The 17705-nt window shown below is 34.6% G+C and overlaps 3 protein-coding genes across 4 annotated transcripts; 1 reads left to right on the forward strand and 2 right to left on the reverse strand.

The window, feature by feature from the left end:
* Positions 1-63: 63 nt before the first annotated feature.
* Positions 64-4737, reverse strand: LOC118737753 (CCR4-NOT transcription complex subunit 10). The gene is made up of 8 exons (XM_036468485.1): positions 4549-4737; positions 4330-4489; positions 3156-3548; positions 2688-2797; positions 2297-2615; positions 2139-2239; positions 770-1105; positions 64-557 (listed from the first exon to the last, which is right to left on the reverse strand). Exons 1-8 carry the CDS (start codon positions 4653-4655, stop codon positions 248-250), a joined length of 1836 nt encoding a protein of 611 aa, XP_036324378.1. The 5' UTR covers positions 4656-4737; the 3' UTR covers positions 64-247.
* Positions 3557-4313, forward strand: LOC118737756. Its single transcript, XM_036468490.1, has 2 exons — positions 3557-3957; positions 4048-4313. Exons 1-2 carry the CDS (start codon positions 3783-3785, stop codon positions 4254-4256), a joined length of 384 nt encoding a protein of 127 aa, XP_036324383.1. The 5' UTR covers positions 3557-3782; the 3' UTR covers positions 4257-4313.
* A 457-nt stretch (positions 4738-5194) lies between the features above and the next one.
* LOC118737755 (sorting nexin-12) lies at positions 5195-7166 on the reverse strand. Of its 2 annotated transcripts, none has more exons than XM_036468488.1 (4): positions 6821-7145; positions 6555-6783; positions 6126-6221; positions 5195-6041 (listed from the first exon to the last, which is right to left on the reverse strand). In XM_036468488.1, the coding sequence occupies exons 2-4, from the start codon at positions 6729-6731 to the stop codon at positions 5811-5813; spliced, it is 504 nt and encodes a 167-aa protein (XP_036324381.1). In that variant the 5' UTR covers positions 6732-6783; positions 6821-7145; the 3' UTR covers positions 5195-5810. The 2 variants fall into 2 exon arrangements, with proteins under 2 accessions (XP_036324381.1, XP_036324380.1); XM_036468487.1 differs by having other exon boundaries at positions 5476-6041; positions 6555-6965; positions 7073-7166.
* Positions 7167-17705: the final 10539 nt, after the last annotated feature.

Consider the following 17705-nt stretch of genomic DNA (forward strand, 5'->3'; position numbering starts at 1 on the left):
TAAAAAACTGCATAGGAAATATTATCGGCGATAACTTATCTATAATGCAATTTAACGGTAAACTTTGATTTATGGATTTTAATAGCTCGCACATACATTAGTATACATATGTAAAAGTTTATTTTGCTTTTAAAGTGCAAATTAATCATTTGCCGGTACATAAATTATTTAGCGAAGAACGTTTTTTCAAATTGTAGCAAATCTAACTGAAGTGCATATGTACATACATACTAAGTTAAGTGCTCTGTTACGTACACTTTCCCATTTTTATATCGAGATAAGTCTTTAGCGACATAACTTTAGCCGCAACAATTGGATGTGTACAACTACTCAAAATATTTATTGATAACTCGAAATCCCCTTGCAATGCCATGACCACAGCCAAGTTATATCGTACAACATTCTGCGCAGCATCCAATGATTTCACCCGCCAATCCTTCGTCTCGAAATCGAATGCATTCAAAGACGACACAAAAGTCGGCTCAAAATGTGGGCGTGCCTCCTCTAGTTTATCCATCATTATTAAAGCTTCTCCTGCATACATATGCGCTAGGAGCCTGTGAATGCATAAGAAATTTTTACTAAATTAAATAATGAATAATGATACAGATCTTTGATATTAGCTACATATTTTTTTAATAATTTATGGTTCAATTAAAGATTTTATGGATCTAAGCATAATCGCCATTGGATTACTTGATAAGCACCATGTATCACATAAACTTGAGGATAACAAGAACATTAGAGCAATTTAAATAGATCTTCTCACCTGTGCGCATCGGAAAGTTTTTCAGCCTTCAGCAGCTCTTGTGCCATCTCTAGCGCGCAAGCGTAATCGCCTAAACAAAGTGAGACATAACTGTAGGCTGCACGAATGGCACATAGCATGTTATCAAGAGAATTTTTGGAAATCGGTCTCGAGGGATTACAAAAATTGTTATCCTTTACACTACGCCAATTTTCTTTCTCAGCGCCCGCCGATGCTTCGTCCTCATTATTCATTTCAAATGCACTTTTATAATAAGTTGTAAGTGTTAGAGCGTTTCGTAGCGCCAGAGCAGCAAAGCGTAGGTTTGGCCCAGATTCTGTAGCAGTTGGCTCCTGTCTGAATACAAATAAGTATTTACGTACATACATATATACATAGTATATCTGTGTTCATAAGCAGGCTAAGTCAAAAAACCTGAACTCGAGAAAAAAACGTTTTAAATATTTGGATTGTAATGTTAATCTTATGTTATGTTATGTTGTTATTGTAATGTTATGTTATGGGGAAACCAAAATTTGTTCGTCTATACCTTTTTAAATAAACTAGCTGGTGGTATGGGGATTTCACATACGCGCGGAATAATAGTTGCAGACTACGATAGCATATACAGTATTGGCCATATCTATAGTACCTCCATTTCAAACTTATATTGTTTGCCACTTATGTTTAATTATTAACTTTAAGAATTTTCAATTAAAATACAGTTCATTCTCTAACAAAAACCCATATAAACCCAAGTATTAAACTTTGTAAAAGACTATAAAAAATGCAACAAATTTTCACCTAAATTTCAAACTTTCTTCTCAGAAGTGTTGGATTTTTTTTAATACGCAGTTTTATAGCCCATTCAATTTTAGTCTAACAATGTGCAAGTCTCAAGTGGCTAAAAATTATCGTTGATTTTTTAGAATTTTGTTGTTGCGTTTGCTTCCATAAACGAAGAAACCCGCAACCCCTTCGGCGAAAAAAATTCTAAAATATCAACGGTGCTCTTTAGCCACTTGAAACTTGCATATTGTTAGACTAAAATTGAATGGGCTATAAAACTGCTTACTTAAAAAAATTCTACGGCTTCTGAGAAAAAAGTTTGTTTAAGTGAAAGATTATTGCATTTTTTTGTAGTCTTTTACAATGTTTAAACCTGCGGGTTTATATGGGTTTTGTTAGAGAATGAACTGTATTTGAATTCAAAAATTCCTAAAAGTAACTAAATAAACATGAGTGGGATACAATATCACTTTGAAATGCGGGTGCTATTGTATTGGTCAATAATGTATAACTCAATTCTTTCTTAAGTCGACTTAGGCGGTTATTGCTTATGACTACAGATATGTACATATAGCTAAGTGCACATTAAAAAGTTACTTACTCATATGTTATACTTTTTGACGGTTTTAGAAAGTACATTTTACGCCCACCAGAATTTACCACAGATGTGATAATTGGCTTCTTATCCTCCTCTAGCATTTTCTATAATTTTTTTTAAGTTATACTACCAAAGTTTTTTCTATGATTTTCGTAATTTACCATTTCATGATCCATAATGCAAGCTTCAGATATACGAAACCACAAACGCGGATTGCTATGATATGATTTCAGCGGTACAAAGAAGCACTTATAGGCTTCTTTTGGCCGACGCAAATGCAGCATCGCGATACCCAAGTTGTAGAGTATTTCACAAGTGCGCGCTGTACCCATCTGATATAGAGAGACGTTTCGAATATTAGCTGCAATATGCTTGTCAAACGCTATGGCGTCTTGAAAGAATTTCGCAGCGATCGCATAATGACGCACACGTAAATGTATTACGCCCATATTGTTGGCTATGCAAGTATTAAGCGCATTACTATTTAAAGTAAAGAAACAAAGATTTAGTACATAGGATAGCAACTTTCCGGTTATTTAATATAACACTTACTCCTCACTTATAGCGCCAATTTCGTTAACTTTTTTCAGTTGCTTTGCGGCCATTTGAAAATCTTTCATGATGTAGTACTGATGTGCTTTAAGCGCTGAATATTCCGCTGACTATACCGTTAAGCGAAATAATGCATACAAGGATATATGTACATACATACATGTCGCGTGTTTAATAATATAACGAAGTATTTCAAAATTAAAATTTTGTGGGAAAATGCAATCAAAGTTTTATCAATTCATGTAGTTGGTATACAAAAATAAATATGGAAAGACACAAATCTTTGCCACATTTGGGAAGTTTGGATATCTATTAGACTGAACATATTCTACTTATCAAGCTTATTAATTGCATAATGAAATCACCAAAAACGTAAATTTTTAGTTACATCTCTATACTATTAAACGTGCGATATTTACTTCAGCAAAACCATGTAAACAGACTCTTGTTGTAGTACATTTGACTTACCCCATCTTCGGCCACCGCAATGGGCTTACGGTTCAATACGTATGTCTGCACAGCTAAAAATTTGTATGCACGTTGAAAATTCTCATGATTTGCAACGGACAATTCACTGGATGCAGCCTCTTCACCTATCAACCCTTCTCTGTTTAAATTGAGAGATGACTTCCGTTCAGGTGATTGCAACATTTCCAAAAAAGCTGCCGCCTTGCGTAACTGATTCGTGACGAGAAGCAAACGTAACATGAATGTACTTACTAGGCCAGCTATTAGTTCCTCCAGATCATCAAGTTTATTCACAAGTGGCATAAGCGTCTCAATCGCAGTTTGATACATATGTCGATGATAGTAAATTATAGCCATGTTGTATTGCGCGATTGGACTAGCCGAGGTGTTATTCTGAAAGAATAAATAAGTGAATTATTCACTTGTATTTAATTTTTGTGCGACCACAGTATAACTATGAGTGCGACATTTTAAAACGGTGGAAACGTCACCGGAAGCCGCCATTTTTTTATTTAATTGAAAAGCTAACGCATTAAAACCAAGAAGGCCTTGATTGATACGTCAAAGCTTTCATTTTGTTTAATTTAAAATCAAAAAATATATAAAGGAATTCTTATCTTAACCGAAATGCAGCGATCTGATTCATCCGTTTTGAATTGGGACGAGTCCAAACAATTTAATTGTACACCCATGGTCGATGCTATTCGAGAATTACGTGACGTCTACAAAGAAGGTACTGAGCGGACTGTCAACGAAATAAAAGCGCGACTTGAGCAGGAAAGTGCTCAAAAAAGACAAGAAGGTACTCTTGTTATGCCATTACGAAAGCACGTTCGCCAAAATATGGTTACACATCTATTAAAATTAACCTAATCCGTCCGTTTCGTTGCAGCGGAAAAAGCAATGTCTTTACTCGAACTCTGCCGTCAATCTTTGCAACAATTAGATGAACAACATAAATGTATTGGCAGAAATCTTAAAGCACCGGTTGAGCAAGGGAGGGCGCTTACCGTGCAAATACGCCAAGAAGTAGAACGATGCACGCATGCCGAGTTAGCAATGCGCCAGCTTATTATTGAACTCAGAAATAAGAATCAATAATTAATACTAATTTTTCAATAAACTCTAGTCCTCAGACTGAAAATTGAATTTTTATAAAAATATATATATTCACCTTATCAGCCTTTTCGCTGAGTGATTTTAACAGCGTAACGTGGTCTTTACAGCCGGACTGGTAGAACTTTGCTACAGCGCGATTATGTGTCAATTTATTATTGGTTCCATTGCACTTTTCGAGCTCCTGCAGCGTTTCCAGACACAGCTCATAGTTGGCGCTGTTGAGAAAATTTTTGTTTACTATGTGATTGTGAAAATGAAAAATTACAGAATTTACTTGCTGAACTCCGCGTAAGCTTTTTCAATTAGCTTGTACTCTTGCTCTACATCTTGGCTAGTCTCGTATTTGGGCTCCGCATCCTCTGAGTCAATTGCTTCCAACATTTTACGGCCAAAATTTGTAAAAAAGTTTACATTTCACATTTCACTTGCTGAGAACGGTGACCATATGCAAACGAAATTTAACATACCTGTCAGCAAAAAATAAAAGCGCAGGGTTGCATTTTCTTAAGCCTGATCTACACTTGACGTAGATACAAACAACCGTAAATTATATCCAAATTAACTTCTTGGCCTTTAAAAATTAAATTATGCATGTCAGCTTTATACCAAACAAAGTCTAAAAAGCGATATATGCCTCCTGGCTCATAATAATTTAAATCAAGTTTGTAGTACTGCTTTTACTTTCGTAACAACACGCAACGATAGTGGTGTCTACGTAATCGGAAATATTAGGACTGTCAATTTAGCGACACTCCCCAAAAACATTCCGGAAAATATGTATGTTGTTATAACAAAAACTCTATTAATTTTTCCTTTCCATGACAGTCGTGACCATGGTATAATTCTGGCCCAGCGCCGCCACCCAATAATTTTTAAGTTAAACAAATCAGTTCGAAATTGTGTAATAAAATATATGTATGTAAGTATTTAGAAGAAAAGTACAATTATCAAATTTATTTACTCATTTGCTTTTCCAAACGTTCTGTAACTTAAGACATACAACTAAGTTTTTTCAAAACACGGAATATTCGAATACCAAAAAATAATTACGGTTTTCCAATACATGTCGCATTAGATATTTATGCACGAATAATAATACGTAATATTTTGTCGATTCCTTACCCTACTAAACAATTCTTTTTAACGTCTTCCAATTTTCATCATAATTCAATCTTTATAAGCCTTGAGTAATATTTAATTCTTTTTGTTATTTTAATAATTTATCGGCACAATATTCAATGAGAAAATAGTTCGGGAATTTGAAAATATATATGTATGTATGTATGTATATCCATATAGTAGAATGTCTATAAAGTACAATTCATACATTAAATCTATTTTAAATATTGTATAAACACGAAATTTGAAAAAATAAACCCTTCTGAGCAGTTAAATCCTCCAATTTATATTCGTATTTTGTATATTTTTTCTCATTCAGTTTGATTCCCCAGCACGTGTGAACTCGAGTAACAGTAACAACCACTTTTTTTCGGCACACGTTCCCCATTTACATTTTGGATCTTATTCTATCGCTTCTTATGTATTGCGAATTTTGCCGGGCACGTAGTTTTTATCGATCACATTTTCTTGCAAGAACATGTGTAAGCACCGCTCATTCTGCGCCAATGGATGGCCAGCGATTTTATTTATGAACGCTTCTAATCCTTTGCGTCGCTCTTCGATGAAGTTTTCATCAAATATGCCTTCGTCACCACGAAAAGGCATTTGTCGTTTCCATGCCTTACCTGGTAAAGGTGGAACCACGATCTATTGCATAGGAAATTTAAGTTTTATAAAAACAGGATTTTAAGCATAATCAGATATCACAAGTACATATGTACATATGTTTACCTTGCTATCGCGTTCCAGTTCATTTCTTAACCATTCGAAATCACTGTAACGTCTGCGTACACTAGACTCCTTCACTTTGAATACTGGCAAATTTGTCTGAAATACATAAAAATTCATTTGCATTATATTGCATATATGTACATAAGAATATGTATGCATGTGTATGTACGTTAATTGTGGGTGAAAATCGCAAATCCCGCTTAATACCAACTGTAAAACAATGAGTAAGATTCATTGATAAAAATATACTTTTTGCCTTGTGACTAATGTGTAGCAGTAGATAGTTTCAGTCACAAAATAACTGATATGCGCCATTAAATTTAAATTGCCGTACATTTTTATAAAGAAATTTTGTATTATTAATGTGGGTCACATCCGTTCGGGAAAAGATTATCAGCATGCACTCATTTAAACGCATAGGTCACTCACCCGCATTCGTACTTCGTAGTCTGTATAACGTTTTTTGCCTGCCGCCATAGTTGTCAAGGGATTGACCACGTCGATTTCCAAAAAATTGGCTGGCACCGCATACGCATCATCGAGCGTTTGCTTCTTGACGTTAAGACGACGAGTGGCATCAGCAGTTCCGTCGGATTCAACCATCATTTTCTTTGTTCGAACTAATTAATAAGTTAGTTAGTTGATGGAGGGATTGAAGTTTTTTCCAAAGAGCTTTTTTAACTTTCTATACCAAGCAATATAGCAATAGCAAAATGAAAAACTGTTTTACGGTTTTCGAGAATTTTCAATAAATTTTCTGTCTTGCACTTTTCGTTGTCACCGCTGCTGTCCGCCCCTTTGCACAAAATGCTTTTACTTTTCACGCTGATGACTCGGTTGCTACGTATGTATGTACAAGGGAATATTTACTAAATACAATTCTCTTTTAAAACCGATTGTCTACTAAATTTAATATATTAACACAATTATTTAATAAGGATATTTACTAATGAAATATCTTTTCCTTCGCCTAATCCGATTGTGATTTCCTTGTTAATTGCGATAGAACGATACGAGTGTACCGACTACAGAATATCGATACTTTTGATGAGCACTGAGTAGTATCGAGAACTCGATACTTTTTCACACGTACTGAGTATATATCACGTATGCCGAAAAGTATCGACGAGTTAATAACTGTTTTAAGTAAATTTTTTTTAAATTACTCAATAAATATTGCGGCGAACGTTCGAATATTAACTTCAATATCCAATATGAATGTTATGAAAATGAACATAAAGCTCTTTACTCAATAATGGCAATACTCAAAAGACCGAAATCCCAAGAAACACGCCTTTAAAGTTTTTAATTCACTTATCGTCACCCTCATGCCAGAAGCATGAAGGTGCAAATTCATCAGTCTTGAGTTATTGGGTTGAATTGGTTAATCTTTGGATTTTCTATGTTATACCAAAACCCAGAATACCATGCGTACACGGATAGTAAATATTTAACAATTTCAATTGCATAAATGTAGAGCTAAAAGTGAAAGTACATAACATCCATTGCGTCACCACCAACGTCACCGTCAGTTGTCAAAAAAGTTAAATCGGTAAGTTACATGAACAAAGCTGACGGTAACTGTGACGCACAAATTAGCTCAACTTTTAACTTGGCTTATGCGTGACAACTATTCTGTGTTTTGTTTACATATCTGAATTTAAATTTTTTCTGTTTGTGAAAATTTTTGGATTTATTGAGATAAGAAATATAAAATGATGAAAGAAAAGTGCAACGCAATTTTTGCAAAGAGTAGCAGCGAGTGGATGCAATGGTGAACGGATAGTGTGTAACTTGCCGCATAAGCACCATTGACGCTCACATTGACGGTGACGGTGCCGGCGACGCGATGGACGTTGTGTACTTTCGCTTTTACTCTCACAAAAAAACTTTCAAACTTGATTTCCCAAAATTTTAATTTTTATATATTCATGTTTATGGCATACGAGCGACGATATGTATACTCCCATACTAATAATTAATACAAATTTTGTTCTAGTGAGCTACTGGTAATTGACACAGTTATGAAATTTTTACACAACCTAGAAGAAAATATAGCGGCCATTTCAAAATTGGCTTCGGGTAAAAATGTTCAAATAATTGAAAAACGAATATCTTGCCTCCCCTTTGATAATGAATGGTGGAAGAGGATGGTCTTCCGACTCGACAACTTGGCCACTCTCCAGCATAAGAGAGCCCTCGTTAACCCATATATTCTACCTTCGTTGTAAAATCCAGCCCATTCTTGCAGAACATTTTTATGAAAGAGAGCTTATCATTCCAATAGAGAATGGGCTTCACCACATTTGCTTCTCGTCTTCTTCATTTGCATATCATTTTCAAAGTAAAGTTATTTATAAATACATTTACACGTCAAAAAATTATAAAATATTTGCTTTTAAAAATTTGGAAATAAGCTTTTTGCTTGTCACATTTAATTTACGCATGTAAAACTAATTAATCGGAAGTTTATTCTAAAACCTCCTTTAGATCAGATTAAAACTATTAAGAGCAGTGACTATTAAATTTACAAATAGGAAGAGGTGAAATCAGCAATCTGATTTTTGTTTACTTTTCCCATTTACTTTGAGAATACTTGGAAATACGAGTACTATCGAACTTTTTTGCAAATATGAGAACTGACATCGATACTTTTTAGAGTATTCTATATGAGGACTTGTATCGATACCTTTCTAAAAAGTTCTATCACTACTTTTTAATTGCGATACATTTTTTCGTTTTGACTTTTTCTCCTTTCCTATTTTTCTTTTATTTTCTTCGTTTTGACTCTTTCTTTACTAAGAAATTTGTCTGGAATGCACTACCAGAAGTACAGGGTGTAACTATTTTGGCATTTTTCTTTGGCAGCTGTTTCTTTCTTTTGGAATCAAAAATGGGGTCAAATATGCACATCGCGATCGCTGAAATTTCCCGTTTATCGATTAAAAACAATTGATAAAAAAGTAGTGGTATGCTTGCCAAGCATATTTTTCTTTTCAGCCAAGAAATTCGTTTAACCCTTCGATTTGTGAGAAGGTCCCTAGGGACCTTTTCGTATTTCATGTGCCTATATCTTTTTGTTCAATGCATTTTTGAAAAGAATTTATACATGTATTCCAAGAATAAATTAAGCTGAATCGTTTAAAATAAGTTTCGAAGGGATACGGGATCACGTTCGAGTGTTATTGAGATTTCAACATATATAGTACGGGGATTAGTGACAAGGTCCCTAGGGACCTTGTACAATTTTAGAAGAAATAACAAGTTACTTGTCTTCATGATTTGATTTTTTTTTCACTTGTTGTTCAAATTATTTCATTCCTAATATATATGCAGGACGTTAATTTAATCAAAAGACAACATAAATACCAAAGAAGTTGCACATGTACAGTCGAAACATCGAGCAACTCTTTGTAGGTCCCTAAGGACCTTCTCACGAATCTAACGTCATCGGCACTGTCACTCATCGGAGGGTTAAAATCATGAGAATAAATTAATTACATACATACATATGTATTTAATTTAAGTTAGATACGGAGCGTAAAACTAAAATTATAATACCAAATTTTGCCAAATTATGATTATTGTAGGTATTCACACCTTTCCGGTTATCAGGTTAACTGCTTAAAGAATTCTCCGTTGTATTTTATGCACATTATTAGGGGTCTTCATCAAAAGTGATAAACCTGTGATAAACTTGTTAAAACACAAACTTATCGTTTTGAGAAATGAACTGACAAACTTTGTATGGAAATATATTTTACCAAAGTTTATCACTTTATTTTTAACGATTTTGGTGGATAAACATGTAAGTTTCAGCAAAATTCAACCCCGACAGACTGCCAGGTGGTCGATTTTGCTACAAACACATAAAAAGCAAATTAGCACAATGGACGAGGTAAGAATGTAACGTAACTAGCAAAATTAGTTAAATAATAAACCATTTTGTGCAATTATTTACCAAGGTGCGTTCACGAAAGAATGCGGATAAACTGATAAATTTAAGCAATTTATCCCTTTATCACTTTAGATGAAGACCCCTATTATGTTGTTATCATGGTATATACAGTAACCGCTCGACCTAATAATACCGGCGTGAGTTTTTCTACGCACGCACGCTAATTTTTCTTATTTGATTAACCGAAATCAATTTTCGTGCTTGATTTCTCAGAGTTGCATTTCTGTCAAGTTTACGGAAGTTTGTTGAGCAAAATTTGAACTCATAGTCGCGCCAAAATGTCAAATGAGCACAAACGTCAAATCGAAATCTCACGCAACACTAAACATGGAATTTGAGTTAAGTTTTTAAGCTTGCTTTACAGTTCAATGCGAGCGTGAGCGTGAACGTTCGCAAAGGCAAAGAGTTCCATTTCGTCGTCTGGGTAAAATATTGTCGTATGTTAATTTCGGCAGGGCAGGTTGTGGGAAGTCGCGATTGAAGTATGGAATGCAATTTCTCAAAAAAACGCGAAGATAGACAAAATTCTTAAATTATTAAATTTTTAATGTTAATTGTTAATTAGTTTTAAGTTTATGAAGGATTTTCTTTAGTAAAATTTTGTCGTAAGCGTCATTTGTCCACAATTTGGCAGCCACTTTGTATGAAATACGACAAAATGTGATCAAAATTTCTCCCACTTTTTACTCAATATCTCGGAAACTAAAGGAGATATCCAAAAATAGAGAACGCCGTTTTTAAGATATTGATTAGTTTAATATGGCTGCATCGCTAACTAAATTTTTACTAAATTATCGAAAACATTGCAGTCAATATCTCGGAAACTAAAGGAGATTTCTAAAAACTGATAACACCAATCGATAGACCTTATTTCAAGATATATAACTGCATCTAGAACTAAAAATCGTCAAAATGTTGCTTACGACAATCTTTTACCCAGGCGACGATTTGTATTCTTATGGACGCTCACACACATCTGTCAAAACTTGCCGTTCACATGCGAATGTTTTGCGTACGCACAGAGTTGAAATTAGTTTTTATTCTATAATTCTGAAAGATATTTTAATTCTCTATCTTTTGATGTATCAACTATTGGAAAAAGTGAAGTAATAACGAGATAATGGTGAAAATAAAAAGCTCACGCTCCCGCGCGCATTGAACTGTATAGCAGGCTTTACGCACGCCGCACAGTGCGTAATTTCGGCGATTTAGGGGAAGGAAAATCATAGCTCCCCCAATTTTGACTCTAGAATATATTTTTTTTTAGTTATGTACTTCTAATAGACTGTATTTACGCTTTCGAAGGATGTGGGTGATTCCATAAGTCTAATATTTTCTATGGGCATTTCCAGGGGAGGGTTTTTATAATCAAAAATTAAAAGTGATATATCTCTGTTAGATATGGTCGAATCTAGGTTATTTTTTCCGCCTATATTGGTTGCATGTGCAGGAATATTTTTGCAAAAAATTTACCCGTTAGGTGGCGCAGGAGTCGAAATATTTTGAAAGCCCGTATTTATAGACTGATTTTGTTAATATTTGCGATATGTATTAGATACATAGTAAGCAATATATTCACAAAAAATATAAATATAATTATATAATAACTAGCTGTACCCTGCCACGCTTTGCTGTGGCATATTCCTGTTACATGGATGATAAATTATTATATTTGTTGTTTTTCCATTGGCTGCATAGATATCAAGGATATCTGGTTTGCCGACACAGGAACACGCAACATCCAAAGTTCGACCTGGAGCATTATTGATTGTGATTCCGAATCCGAGTCAATCGAATTGGGAGTTGCAATCTTTTAAATTGAAATGGTGTATCGGTCGGAATCATGGGAATTCTTCACCTTTGAAAGGCCACGTTAAAATCTTTACACTACTTTCTTCATCAATTTCTTAAGTGCGAGTCGCGTGCCGTTGCAAAGATTTGGCTGATTAATATTCCGCAACATGATAGTTGACACACCTATTTTCAATTTCAGTATGTGGGGTCTCCCTGGAAGATCAATCGAGTTCAAAAATTTCGTTGGATGGACTTTTTTTATCGACGTATATGCTATTTCCTCACGTTGAATGCTGGATTGAATAACATTAGTGGTATTCACCAAAGTGAGCAAGTGGCCTGGCAGTCTGGTAAAAAAATAGCTGATCAGCTCAAGCAACGACTGTTTTCAATACCACTATTATTTAGTTGATAGACATCCTTATTCTTCGCAGCAAGAATAGCCTGTTAACTGAGCCAATCGTGATTCCTGTAATTAATTTTCTAATAAAGAAACATTCTTTCGATCAGTTCTCCTTAATACAGACAATGTTTGCATAAAGTCTCCTGCGACCAATATCAATGCATTTTCGAATGGTTGAACGTTTCCACGCAAATCTCGCAACAATTGATCAAGGAGCTCAAGCGATTTTTTATGTGCCATGGTGCACTCATCCCAAACAATGAAATTAAATTTTTGTAATACGTTTTCTATGCCGGTTGCTCTGGAAATATTTTACGTGGGAGTTTCGATGATTTATATGTTCAATGCCAGCCCACCTGGTAACAATGTCGCAGCAATTCCAGACGAAGCGATAGCTAAGGTAATGCAATTTTTTGATCGAACCGTTGCCAGAATCCATCTGATAAGGAATATTTTCCTAGTACCTCCTGGCGAATCCAAGAAGAAGGTCCCCCAACTCTGTCATCTATCATTTGAATATTCTTCTTCTACTTTGGCTTTGTTACCACCTAAGCCATTTTGGCCGAGCTCGACAAAGAACGCCAGTCGAGTGGAATTCTTTCACACCTGGAACTTCGGTTCCTATTGGAAAAACATGTATAAGCCAGCGGAGCAGCTGCATTTTCATTCCCTGCACTATGTACATTTCGTTGTAAATCTCATACAACTCATCGTTCCATTGTCTACGGTAATCCCCGTTGCCCACGCGCAGAAGCCTGTATATCTTCCGTAAGATCTTTCTCTCGAATACTCCAAGAGACGTCTCATCGAATGTTGTGATTGTCTAAGCTTCTGCGCCGTATAACAGCTCGGGCATGATGAGTGACTTCTAGGCTGCGGTTTTTGTATGTGGAGAAAGGACTTTACTCCCGAATTGCCTACTCAGTCCAAAGTTGCACTTGTTGGCAACAGTGATTCTGCGTGGGTTTTCCATGCTGATATTTTTATCGGTTCCCTAGTAAATGAAATTCTCCACTTTCCCGAAATTATAACTGTCAACAGTGACGTGGGTTCCAAGGCGCGAACGCGGTGACTGGAGATACTTCGTCTTGTCCTCGTTTACCACCAGGCGCATTCGCTTTGCGTCCTTATCCAGCTTGGAAAAGGCAGAAGAGACTTCGCAATTTTTGTTACCGATGATGTCGATGTCATCGGCACACGTCAGAAATTATACGCCCTTGTAAAATAATGTTCCTATATGGTTCAGTTCTGCAGCTCATATTAACATTTACATCATGCGATCGTAAATGCCCTTCTGCTTTCGCTTTAATTTGGGAATCCTTGATCGGGAATAGGAGTTCACAATAGTAATGATAATGATAATCATAATATTCAAAATTTCTTTACTCGCAATATACGTAGTAGGCCTTGGCGACCCCAAACGAAATTGCTTACGATTAAAAGTTGACTGATTTGTAATGCTAGGGAATGGTGTCAACAATTTTAAGTGTTCATTAAGTATTTTTTAAACAGCTTTCATGCGATAGTTTTTTGTTTTCGTTACTCTTTTATCATTTTCTTATTTGTTTCAGTAGTTTTTAGCCGACTTCACAAAAAGGAGAAGGTTATCAATTCGTCGGATTATTTTTTTTTATGTATGTTACCGCATAACTTTGGACCACGTCAACTGATTTCCAGGTGATCCCATACTAATTTAGTTTAGATCCGATCATTGGATCATGACAAAATTAACGGTGCTATTAAATTTTTATATGGGAATTGAAGTCGGTTGTGGTTCTTGCTTAAAAATTACTTGTTTATTAATTTTTTACATTGAGTAATTTGTGTACCAGCTCTTCGTTAATAATATGATCACTTCGTTTAATAAGATGTTGTAAATTGTATATTTATTTAAACTCTTCGGATTTTGGATAAGTGGAAAGATTTAAAAAAATTCCGTAGTAAAGCTTTCCCAAACACTTTTCGTTAGGAACCAGTTTTGTATAATTTCATTTAATTACAATATTTTCAGTCTTTACTTTTAGGTAGGGGATAATCCTATTAAAAATATTTTCAAATCAAGATTTTTCAAATACCTTTCGTTTGACACTCATATTGTACCTGAAACATACTTTCGATTGTAAGTCTTCTTAAAACTCTTTAGTTTGATAGCCAAATTGCAATATTTCATTTATTTAATCAATCCAAGACGGCCCACCTTAATGCTTAATAATATACATATGTACGCACACATGTACAAATGTATTTATTAGAAACTGTTTTTTTTCCCGCCAAATTAACAATTTTTTAACTTCTCCTCCAAGCAGTTTTACTGCTTTGAGATTGAACTCAATTCTATTGAAAAGAGCGCGGGTATAGGTATTCAACCATGAACGACCGTCAGCCACCACCCATCGTCCGTATCCGCTTTACATTTGTACATAGCCATACATAAATAATAATAAATCAAACATATTTGACAAAGGACTAATTTTTCGTTGGTTTATTTATTTTATTGCTTCATATTGAAAATACATTGGTGCAACATAATAAGCTTTCGAGTTCAAATTTTCAAAAAGGTGGCAACTCTCCTCAAAAATATTTCCAACAGTCATCTGTCTTAAACCTCCTTAATTTAATACCTATATTTTAATAAGTCATTTATTTTATCCGTTATGCAAATTGAGTTAAATTTTCAAACAGGTGGCAACCCTCCTCAAATATATTTTCAGCCGTAAACCTTAATAAGAATCTAAAGCTTCTTGCCGACATTGCAATATTTCATTTATTTTATCAATTTAACTGAGTTAAAATTTCGAAAAGGTGGCAGACCTCCTCAAAAATATTTCCTACAGTCATCTTTCAATTGTAATATGTCATTTATTTTATCAATTAAATTGAGTTAGATTGTCAACCAGGTCGCAACCCTCCTCAAACATATTTTCTGCTGTAAGCCTTCTTTAGTTTCGACACCCACATGGCAATACTTCATTTATTTTATCAATTTAATCGAGTTAAAATTTTCAATTAGGTGGCAACCCTCCTCAAAATGATTTCCAACTGTTATCTTTCTGAAACCTATTTAATTTGATACCCGTATTGCAATATTTCATTTATTTAATCAATTTAGCCGAGTTAAAATTTTTAAGTAGGTGGCAGCCCTCCTCAAAAATATTTCCAACAACTATCTTTCTAAAACCTATTTAATTTTATACCCACATTGCAATATTGCAATTATTTATCAATTTGACTGAGTTAAAATTTTTAAATAGGTGGCAACCTTCCTCAAAAATATTTCCAACAGTTATCTTTCTTAACCCTCTTTAATTTGATACCAATATTGTAATATTTAATTTATTTTATCAGTGTAATTTAATTAAACTTTCAAACAGGTGGCAACCCTAATCATACATATTTTCGGCTGTAAGCCTTCTTAAAACTCTTCAATTTGATATTCACATTGCAATTTTTCATTTACTTAATCAACCTAACTGAGTTAAAATTTTAAATTAGGTGGCAACCCTCCCCAAAAATATTTCCATCAGTCATCTTTCTTAAACCTCTTTAACTTGATACCCATATTGTAATAATTTATTTATTTTATCAATATAATTGGGTTTAAATATTTTCAAATATGTGGCAACCCTCAAATTTTTTGCGATATCATTGGTTCTGGTATTACACCGAACAATACAAAAAAAAATTATTCAAATCGGTTCAGCCGTTCTCGAGTTTTGACGACCGTGACATACGAACACAACATTTTTATTAATATAGATTCATATACCTTCGCACTATTTTGGCTGACAGTTTTCACCTTTTGCATTAACTATAGCGTTTTACAAGAACTAAGTATGCAAAAATCAAAACAAAAAAAGAAAACTTAAATTGTTAATTGTGTTTCTTCACCTTAAGGTCAATTCGATTTGATTTGAGATTTGTAGCTGCCATGCCTCAAAATAAGAAAAATCCAAATGACTAATTTTTTGTTTTTTTTTTAATTTTTAAATCGACTTTTTTTTAATTGTGCAATTTGTGCAAATTCTTACTATTGGCCCTTGATATACAGATGTCCAGTTAAAGGTTCCTGAAGAGATCCAAATGTCACACGCTGTCTAACAATTTCTTATATGAAAAAAGCGAATTTTTTTTTTTTTTAATCTAAAGGAGCGTAATTGATATGTAAGGTTGACGTCTAAAATTTCAAAATAATGTTTTTAATTAAGTTTACAATGTGTAAAATGCAAAGTATACCCAAGACTGCAGTCTCGTTATGAAATGAGACGGATACGACCACTGATTGATAAAGGCCGGAAAACTGGCGATTTTCGTTCGTCAAAACAGGCATGTTTGCACAAGCTCAGAATTCTTCCAGGTAATCTTCTAACAATTGGGGACCGATTTTCTATTATATCAGACATCTATACGCACACATATCGTATCTGAACTTTTTTTTACCAACTTCGATTTTCGATTTTCCTTCCCCTAAATCAACCAAATTACGCACTGCGCGCCGTTCAATTTCGGTTGGTCCCATACAAGTTGTACGTACATGAGAAATGTTTGTCAGTAAAGGGCCGTTTACATAAGACTTTTCTCGCATTGCTTGACAGTTCGAAGTTTGCGTGCCTGCGTGCGTGAATATTAGGTAGGCCTGTAATAAACCTTTTTGACTACTCCTCGGGGGGTAAAATCAAAGAACGTAAATCAATACGGGACACTCACGTTCTGCTATATTTTTTTCAATCACGTTCACGCATGCTCACGACGCCTAGTTTTTTAATCACGCACGCTCACGCAAGCTTCTTCAGAGACTTTTTTTCAAACTGAAACTTTATATATATATATTAAAATAGCATTGCATATAAATAGGTCTTGTCAAGCTTTTTAAGCTTAACCTGTTTTGCCATCTGAGGTGTTTTTTTTTCTAAAAGTTCTTTAAGAAATTATTTCTATCCTTAAAAAAAACTCCATTTTTGGAGGTATTCTCAAATCGGTCTTAATATTTTTCCGAAATATTTTGGTGGACGTCTTCAAATATAATAACTTTTGTAATTCCAGCTTAAAACCCGCAACTTTTTTGACGATGCTGTCTACTGCACATACATACATATCAAGCCTTAACCGCAAAAAATACGCAAGCGACATTTTGAAAAAATTTGAATTTTGATGCTCTAGGAACATTACTGCGCCAATGTGAAAATGCTCGATATGTGAAAATTGCGTGATTGACAGAAAACTGCCTCTCGCACTCTCACGCCAGCAAAAATTTCAGTCACGCACGATCACGGAAGTTTCGTGATTTTTCTCTCAAAACCACTCACACGTGAAAAATCGTGACACGACGTGTCACGTGAAAATCACGTATTTGGCCAATCTCTACTCCCAAACCAACCGCCGCTAAATACGTTTTTTGGTAAAATGTTTCTGAGCGGCTCAGTTCAGC

The sequence above is a fragment of the Rhagoletis pomonella genome, unplaced genomic scaffold (assembly GCF_013731165.1).
Source record: "Rhagoletis pomonella isolate Grant_MI unplaced genomic scaffold, Rhpom_1.0 Rhpom_scaffold_00004, whole genome shotgun sequence".
Classification (NCBI taxonomy): Eukaryota; Metazoa; Arthropoda; class Insecta; order Diptera; family Tephritidae; genus Rhagoletis; species Rhagoletis pomonella.